Source organism: Rhyacophila brunnea, unplaced genomic scaffold (genome assembly GCF_057557595.1).
Source record: "Rhyacophila brunnea isolate RB1 unplaced genomic scaffold, BYU_Rbru_1.0 scaffold_5, whole genome shotgun sequence".
NCBI lineage: Eukaryota > Metazoa > Arthropoda > Insecta > Trichoptera > Rhyacophilidae > Rhyacophila > Rhyacophila brunnea.
In genome coordinates, this window is record NW_028233170.1 from 32,456,894 (window position 1) to 32,466,685 (window position 9,792).

At 39.5% G+C, this 9,792-nt stretch overlaps 1 protein-coding gene across 1 annotated transcript; it reads right to left on the reverse strand.

Annotated features, from left to right (window-relative positions):
* Positions 1–1,902: 1,902 nt before the first annotated feature.
* Positions 1,903–5,074, reverse strand: Prosbeta2 (Proteasome beta2 subunit). Its single transcript, XM_085956066.1, has 3 exons — positions 4,916–5,074; positions 4,398–4,834; positions 1,903–2,352 (listed from the first exon to the last, which is right to left on the reverse strand). The coding sequence occupies exons 1-3, from the start codon at positions 4,975–4,977 to the stop codon at positions 2,015–2,017; spliced, it is 837 nt and encodes a 278-aa protein (XP_085812192.1). The 5' UTR covers positions 4,978–5,074; the 3' UTR covers positions 1,903–2,014.
* Positions 5,075–9,792: the final 4,718 nt, after the last annotated feature.

Below are 9,792 nucleotides of genomic sequence, written 5' to 3' on the forward strand. Positions count from 1 at the left end.
ATAAAACCGGATGAGATGGATTTAAACAAGCTTGAGCTTAAATATTTTGAATATCTTGGAATAAATAATCTGGAATTAGAATACATTGAACTGAAATGTTCAGTTCTATGGACAAATAAATTTTAAAATCTTCGCCAGCATCTTGAAATCACAGAACACGATCACATGAATGTAATGCTGGGTGTCATTACCACAAAATTCTTCATGCTTAAAAAAAATTGCATTTGCTCTATCGTAATAGATTTTTGGGTTTTCACCGTGTGTACTTCTTCCTTCTTTCCTCGAAATTTCGGGAGATGAATCATTTCTTGATAATGGCCTCTGCAACGAGCCCGAAACGTCGAGGAAAGAAGTACACACGGTGGAAACCCAAAAATCTATTACGATATAAAACAACCGTGAAACTTATGCATTTGGTTCAACATATTCTTGTAAGCATACATTTTCTCAAATGAAATGTGTCCAGAATACTCTGCGAAATCGATTAAGGGGGATGCTTATACTATCCGAGGCGAAAAGAGGCACCTAACGGAAAAATACGAAGCTTGCAATTTGAGATTTTTTTTGATAATTTACAATTTCAACTGTAGTAATTAATAAATATGTATCTGAAAACACTTAAAAGATTTTAATTTTTTTTTTTAATTTAAAGATAAACTAGCAATTGTAAAAAAATGTGAATTCGTTGCAGGGTCAAATCTTATTATTACATTATATTTTATGGCCATATTTATTATTAAAATTTAGTTTTTTAAGTTTTAGATTTTATGTGGTGTAGATTTTTGACTAATTCATCGTTTTAATATTTTTTAAATATATTTTAACAAACATCGATTTTAAAAAAAATATAAATGCGTATAACTTGAAATCCTTTTTATTTATATCAAATTTTATTTTAGGCATGGTCACAATATTGAAGCTCGAGTTGATATAAATAAAAAGGATTTTAAGTTATACACATTTATATTTTTATAAAAATCGATGTTTTTTAAAATATATATAAAAAATATTAAAACGATGAATTAGTCAAAAATCTACACCACATAAAATCTAAAACTTAATAAACTAAATTTTAATGATAATTATGACCATAAAATATAATGCAATAATAAGATTTGACCCTGCAATGAATTCACATTTTATTACAATTGTAAGTTTATCTTTAAGTTTAAAAAAAAATAAAAAATCTTTTTAATGTTTTCGGATACATATTTATTTAATAGTACAGTTAAAATTGTAAATTATCAAAAAAAAATCTCAAATTGCAAGCTTCGTATATTTCCGCTAGGTTCTCTGCTGGCATGCGTCTCCCCCTTAACGCCAGAGAATCTTGATTCCTGTGTTCGACTTAAGACTATGTATTTGTCAAATGTTGAAATATTCACACATTATACGTTTTTTAAAAATATTAAAAATTTGTTTCAAACTTTTACCCACTAACCATATAATTTTTTTTACCCAGTCTCTCAAAAGATTGCCGACCACTGCCTAGAGCTTTTTAATCGGTGTCTTACATACAATTTCAAGCGTCTACTCAACATGTCATTTTGGTGCAATTACATAGACGTAATATTTAAATTTATAACTGAAAATAGTTATAGGTACATGGTATTAGTCAGTGGGCCACAAGACGAAAAAGGTTGGGAAGAACTGCCATAAATTAATATCTCGGAGTGAAACAGCTCTCCGATTTATCAGTTAAAATATAGATGTCACTGCAGATTGCATAATAAAATTATGCAGCATTCCATTTTACAAAATAATTTTTTAAATTGACCATAAAGGTAAATGATTTATCAAAATCAAATTCTATGCTTTTACTTAATGTCAGGTGATTTCTATGATACTTTTTCAGTCATATTTATTTGTACCATGGAATTGATTCTCAATTAAATAAAAATAGATGTTATTTTTTTTCTTTATTAGGGTTTCAGGAAACACCGAATTTAATTAAAAATATACATACATAATGAAATTTTATAAAAATCGTAATATTATTAATTATTTAATATGATCAAATATCCATTGGTCCAGCGCTAGGCTCGGTTCTACGAACAGATACGTCCTCGATTTCAATCGGCCTGGTTTTAGTTGATAATACTGCGGTGGTACCCTTAGCGTATCGGTACGAGGATTGGCGCTTTCCCTTTAAGTTGGCCTCTTCATAAGTCCGAAGGTATTCTACGGGTACACCCGGGCGGATGATGCAGAGATCGACATTTGAACCTGAGCCCAAGTCATTGAATATTCCAGCCGCAATCGCGTCGCGCACCAGCTTTTTCCCTTGTTCTTCAGACATATTCGGTAACCAACGAGATTCAAATACTGCCATGGCTGCTAACGAACCGGAACCTATTGTGTAAAAAAGGATACATTTTAAAATGGCCATGCATTACTACAATAATTTAAGAAACTCTATGGAACTCATGAAACCACATAACAATGATATAGCAGGTGAAAGAAGTCACCGATTTTTGATAAAATGTTCCTTTCTTCAAAGTATTTGATCCAGTGCAAGGACCCAATGGATTACGCTAATGGCTAACAATTATTATTCGTAAAAAGACTTAATCCAACCTCCATTCAATGGAACCCCATACTTTGTAGATAACATGGTGATTTAATATTTACTTTTTCTTCATAGGGATGAGGTTTCAACATTGTTAAAAAATTCCTAAAACTCTCTATTGTTAATTTATTGCATTGGGCAAGTAAGATAAACTAGCAAGGTAATTAAATATGTTGTATGAGACTATCTCGTTTGTATTGACTTGACAAGAGCATGCCTGAAGCATGAAGTATAGGAATTAACATGTCATGGGAATAACAAGTAAGGCACAGGATAAGTACGACAAATCGAGAAAAGGTTGTAAGTATAAGATATTTCCATCTGAGAAATACAATTTTCGTATGCTCTAATTACACGACAGACGTGACATAGCAAGCAATCATCAACCTAAAATAGCAATTACACGCAACAATTCGATCATGTTGACGCTTGATTTCATTGGTTCATATCATACAATGGGTTGCTAGAATTAATAATTTTAAATTTCACGATCAGGGCAAATGGCAATAGGAGTCTGCTGCTCCAATTTGCAATTTTTTATGGCCATTGAGATATTAAATAACAAGAGGGGCAAGGAATCGGCTTTCTCATACAACTGAATGAAGCAGGCCAACAATAGCCGACAACTTACGAGAAATAGCGGCGCAATAAAAAAATGCAGGGCATCACAGAGGATTTACTTTGGTCATTACAACATACCCATATAATTAATAATGTTAACGTTAGTTTTGCCTCAAATTGATTACCAGCCTGCTTCACCATACTTTCATATAACCTGCCGCCCTTAGATTATGGGTCAATGAATTTAATAGTAAAAATAACATATGTAATAAACAATTGGGAGAAAATTATTTCCCTGCAGTACATTGTTGCATTCGTAAATTATGCAGTATTCAATATTTACAAAATGGTGATTTTCATTTGACAACACACCAAGCCAAAAAGGTTTAGGATATGTTTAACATGGAATAATTCAAGATGAGTTTTTATCTAAATGTGTGCCTAGTATGAGCATAATATATTATGCTGTCAGTCCAAATATAAACAAAATTTGAATTATCAAAGTGTGTAAAATTAATAATTGGTAATTTATGATTATTACTTGTATATCGACCCAGTAAATAATGATGAACTGCTTAGACTGTTAGTGTTATAATCCAGCCTACAAAATCATACCAGAGTAAAATGTATGAGCATATAAAGCCAGTTTATTAGTGTGTCACCAATGACATTATTAATGGACGACGCACTCAATACAGTAGCTAGCAAGTAAATTCGCGCATTCACGTGTATATGTAGACGTTACGCAATCTCCATTATGCGATATCACGCATCGGGAATTTATAGCAATATGACCTTTATTGTAATGGCGTTACAGCAGTGTTTCTAATGTCAATGTTCATTTGAGCGAACCCGTTCGAACCGAACCATTCGGCAGACCCAACAAAAAGCATTAGGAATTTATAGCAATATCACCTTTATTGTAATGGCGTTAGAACAGATTATGCCATTCGGCAGACCCGGCAATAAAGTGAGTGTCATTTTCTTTTCCAGATGATTCGTCCATATTAATGTCATTGTGTGTCACTGATATATCACCAAGATTTTTTGATGTGTACTCAGGACGGAATCATATTTTCGCAAACAGATGGCTGCATACCTTGCGGCGGCCACGATGCGTAGGTAATTCATCTTCGCCCCATAATTTTATGGGCGATTTTCGAAAATGGTTTATTATGGTATGGTTTAGTCTAGAAACAGCGTGTCTCTTACGGATGTCACTTGGCATAGGAATGGTGCAACGGGGTGGTAATGAACAAACACTTACCCATCGTAGCGTATGTTAATTTATCCACAGAACCATGCGGATAGATACAATAAATGTGAGGTCCATCATTATCGACTCCACCAAGAATCAGTGCAGCACCAATGTGGCCTTGGTATCTGAACAGCATTTGCTTTAATAGAGTGCATGCCGTGGCGACAGGAACAATGCGTCCTGTGTGAAGACGCTGAAGCTCCAATTGAGACGATATCATCTCAGTCGTCACCTGAGTATCAGCGGCCGTTCCAGCTCCACAACAGTACATGTTGTTGGCCAAGTAATGTATTTTTTCGCAGTTTTTGTCGGCGATTATTGTATCTTCAGTTGCTCGCGTATCGGCTCCAAGAATGACCCCTCCTTCGAATACTATTCCAACGATGGTTGTTCCAGTCTTTATCGCTTTTGGGGCTTGAAAACCCTTCGCGCAGAGGAAGGCATTCCTATAACCAACAAAAAGACGCTGTAGAAAATAATCCCAAGACCAATAAATACGAACCTTTCATTGAAATGTAGTATACTACCTTTGGCAGTTTTCGAAAGAAAAACCTGCTCGTGGAATTTCAGGAATTAAGCACGACGACATTACTGACCGGTATAATGAGACAACAGTAAAGAATAAGAAATCGAAAATGACACAACAAAACTAAGCTGAGCAAGATTTAGTTTATACTTTATGGTGAATTTGGCCATAGACTAATGAATGCAATAATGCCATCGTACAGACCCACCGTCATCTTTAGATTAATAAAGCCTGAGCATTACTTTTTGCACAAACAACGAGTGGTCCACTTTTCAGCTGTCAAAATCAGATCCCAGATTGCTTGACATATTGATTCGCCTTTTCTTGTTTCAAATTGAATTATAAAAAATCTCAAATCAAATATATTATTAACTATAAGTGTTATTTATAAATAATATATATTCCTGTTATTCATCAGCTGTCAAAGTCAGACTAGTCCTTCACACAAAAACCGGTGATAATACCGATTTCCAAAAAATATGTAGCATTGATCTGTGCATTACATTTGTAGACAGTGTAGTAATGCTAGTGTATTATTTATCATTTAACTCATCTATCCAAATCAAACCATTCCCTGTGTCAAGGCAGCTGGAAATATCGATTTGTAATGGCATTTTAATACTGATATTTTTATTAGCAGTGTAGCCATATATATTATTATGAATAGGTAGTGTAGAAATAGGATGGTTTTCTGAAAATAGAATGGCCCTAACAAGTGAACACGGCAGACGCGTCAGTATGAGCACTCTATATATAGACCAGGGTTTCCCAAACTATGTTCCGTAGAACGTGAATAGGTGTTTCGCGGAAACCTGGAATGGTTTTATAAGCTACAACGGCTGCAACAAATTCAAACATATTTGACTTCATTTTGGCAGGTGAAGCAGGATTTTTTTTATTATGCTGCAACGAAGTCAAAGTCCATGAATGGGTTCGACGTCACACCAGATACTTAATATAACAATTATTCATCTTTCTAATACTGATATCATGAAGATTTGCAATTCAAGGACTCAAAATCATCGAAGTCATTAAAAACTTCATTCGCTTATATTTGTATGAATGGCCCCCACAAGGGGGAGGCTGACAGGACTCTAGCCTGAGGACCTGGGCTTAGTAGGGACTCGGCGTGGCAGGTCGAACAGTTAAGTAACAGATTAGTAGACAGTTAAGAACAAACTTACTCTAATAGTAAAAAAAAAAACGCCTGCGGCGCTATTATTTTACCAATAGAGTTTTGTTTTACAATCATTTTTAGTATGTTTTCCGACTAATAAAAATGACTATTTATTTTATCGAATATGGCGAAGGGTCGCATGTTACTTAACTATCACAAAAGGGGGTCGCGATCACTGCTTCATAAAGGCTCGCATAAACCAACGCGAATATTCGCAACGTAGCCGCTATCGCTGTCGCTACCGCTTGCATTTGATGCGAATTTCGCGTTTGGCATCACACCAATGCGACGGCGACGCAGCATAGACTAAATAATTTTATTTCCGCGCCAGATTTAAAATTGTAAATAATATTAATATTTTACGTCAAATACTCTATAATTTTTATGAATTAAATATGAAAAATATACGTACACTATAGCGCTTTCAGAATTGCTACAACTTTTACCCAATTCGCGTAAAGTGTATTATTCGCTATTGACTCTGAAGTCCCTTGAGATGTTGATCGTATTTTTGCCTTGTGTTCTTCTGCGCTGGCCCCCTTTTACCCCCTTTTCTTCTCGATTATTTACCTCTCTGGTTGTTCATCTTGTTTTTTACCGGCTGGCAGGACTGACGCTTGTATAGCGGCGTGCTTTGTCTTTGGTATTCTATTGTTTGATTGTATTGCTTTGTTCGAAAGCGAAAAATTTTTGTCAGTGCAGTTAAATTGTGAAAATTGTGCAATAATGGAGCGTAATGAAGCCAGTAACGTCGCGGAGGGACTAGCGATGGAGACCGACTCGAATGAATCGGAATTGCTGTTGGAAGATCCAGTGGGTGAGCTAAGGGAAACAGTTAGATCCCTGGACAACAAGGTATCACAAATTTATTCAATCTTGACCCAACAGGGTCTCCCTGCAGTGGTGCCTACTCCGCAGAAGCCGATGGTAAACATCGACTCTCCGGTAAGTTTTTTACGGCCGCCCGCAAGGCCTGAGACAGCGGAAAAACCCAACAGGATTCCGTTGCCTGTATTTAGCGTCATAGTTCAGGAGCCTGCTTTTCCGACGCCAGACAAAGCTCGGGTAGCGGAACTTACCAGGCTCCAACTGTTCGACACAGATAATTGGGCGGGGGTTCGCTACGCTGAAACCCAAAAACAATATTTGGCGGCCCCGTCTTTCGTTGAGTTGGGACTCAACGATGAGTTACGCCCCTACGACCATTCATCGCAAACAATACATTTAATGGAGCGTACGATTGCCGGCCTCCAAAATGCAATGCTCGCTCAAAAAGAGTGTATTCGGGACGCGTTGCAGCGAGTGGTCGACTCTGTCAGCGACCACACCATCGGTACGGCTCTTTTTGAGACTGTCGTAAAGGAGTTCGGGCCCTCTTCAGCACTCAACAAAGTGTCTGAGGACGTCACCCGAATCCTTTGTGGAAAGCGGGCAGAGTTAGTTCAGACGAGACGGAAGAAAATCCTCTCCGGTATAAGAGACACCTTCACCCGAGAGGCTCTTAACAAGATCCCACCTAGCGCCGAACACATCTTCAATAAAGATAAACTGGCGGTATTCCTAGAGAGAGGTGGGGGTCGTGAGAAGGTCTTCGATCAGACCACCAAAGTGGTTGACCAGGTTAGGGAGAGTCAACCTAGCACTTCGTCAGGTGGACGCAAGGACACCTTTCGGAGGCAGGGATATACGAGGAGGATACCAGACCAGGTTAGGGGTGGCCTGCCGAGAGGCCCACGCCCATCCAACCGAGGTTTTCCCAGAGATAACCGAGGTGGTGCAAGGGGCACTTACCCAAGACGCAGGTGACCGGGTCTCCCTCACCACGTTCAAAGGGGGACGCCTCCAGCATTTCCAGGAAATCTGGCAGGCCAAGGGTGCACCACCACCATTATTAAAAATAATAACGGGAACCCGTATTCCGTTTATAAAGAAACCCCCTCTAATAATGCCTTCCGTGCAATTCCAGAAGGATTTCCAAACGCGACAATCGCCGGAGATCACTTCACAAATCGCGGAACTGAAGGAATCGGGAGTATTGGAATTGGCAGAACCATCTCCAAGCTTCCTCTCAACCCTGTTCCTAGTAAGGAAGCAAGACGGCAGTCAACGACCCGTCTTCAACCTAAAACGCCTAAACGGTTTCCTACAACCAAGGCCGTTCAAACTGTTCCACCACTTCAAGGTCCCAACATTCCTGCAAAGGGAAGACTGGTTAGTAAAAATAGACCTAAGCCAAGCGTACCTACATGTACCTATAGCTATACAACATCGCCGATTTCTTCGGCTAGTTTACCAAGGAGAACTCCTTCAATTCACGTGCCTTCCATTCGGACTGTCGGCAGCACCAAGACTGTTTGCCTCGTTAACAAACTGGGTGGCCGAACACCTCCGGGGAAAGGGTATGAGAATCGTCACTTACTTAGACGACTTTCTGATGGCAAATCAGTCCAGAGAGATTCTCCTGTCGCAACTGACTTATATGATAGATTTCATGCAAGCTCTAGGCTGGATAATCAACAAGAAAAAATCTTGTCTGATTCCAAGCCAACAGCGGGAGTTCTTGGGTATCACGTGGGATACTCACAACAATCGGAAATATCTATCAACAGAGAAGTGCACATCACTTCGTCACCACCTGCAATTGCAGATCCAAAAAGGCAGTTGGTCGCTCAGGCAGGCCCAACGCCTCCTCGGGCGACTCAACTTTGCAACCTTCGTCACTCCACAGGGGAGGTTGCATTGCCGACGTCTACAACGTACGAGCGCTCAATTATCGAGGAGCCACCCTCACAAATCAACATCGATTCCTCCACAAGCTCGAGAGGACATCATGTGGTGGATTCGAGCGGTGGGCTCCTCAGGAAAGATTCACAGGGCAACCTACAATCACTTCCTCACCACAGACGCAGCCGATTCAGGCTGGGGAGCGCAGTTAGACGAGTACCACCTATCAGGTACATGGACAAAACGCCAATCCACGTGGCACTCCAACCGAAAAGAGCTGTTTGCGGTACTTTCAGCCATACAACTCCGGGAGCAAACGCTCAGGGGATCAGATTTACTCCTACAAATCGACAACAAAACAGTGGTGGCCTACATCAACAACGAAGGGGGCACAAAGTCCGCAAGCCTACTAAGTCTTTGCCGACAGATCCTGGAAATCGCCAACCAGGCCAGTATATCATTGACTGCACAATACCTTCCAGGAAAATACAACTGCGTGGCAGACCATCTCTCACGCAACAAAATTATCCCAGAATGGCACCTAGTTATGGCGGCTACAGCTCCCCTATTTCAAAGATGGGGACTCCCAGACGTAGACCTGTTCGCGTCCAACACAGCCCATGTTGTCGCAACCTATGTCTCACGAAATCCGAACGATGCTCTTGCACTGTTCCACGATGCCTTCAGTCGACAGTGGGACTTCAAACTAGCCTGGATATTCCCGCCACCGAATCTAATTCCACAAGTATTGGCACACCTGAACATGGCAAGGGGAAAATATTTACTAGTGGCCCCGTGGTGGAAGAAGTGTTTTTGGAGCGCAGACCTACAGCAGAGATCACTGGAACCCCCCTACCCGATCCCGCACTTGGAGTCATTTCTAGTGGATACGGTGACAAACCATCCACCTCCACAAGTCCGGGACCTATCACTCCAGTTATGGATAATTTTGGGTGGGCAGAGTTAGTTTCTAGCTG

Coding starts and splice junctions, on each gene's coding strand:
- Prosbeta2 (XM_085956066.1), bottom strand. CDS start 4,977: ATGTCGTCGTGCTTAATTCCTGAAATTCCACGAGCAGGTTTTTCTTTC. Junction 4,835..4,915: donor TCTTTCGAAAACTGCCAAAG/GTAGTATACTAC, acceptor TGTTGGTTATAG/GAATGCCTTCCTCTGCGCGA. Junction 2,353..4,397: donor ATTAACATACGCTACGATGG/GTAAGTGTTTGT, acceptor TTTACACAATAG/GTTCCGGTTCGTTAGCAGCC.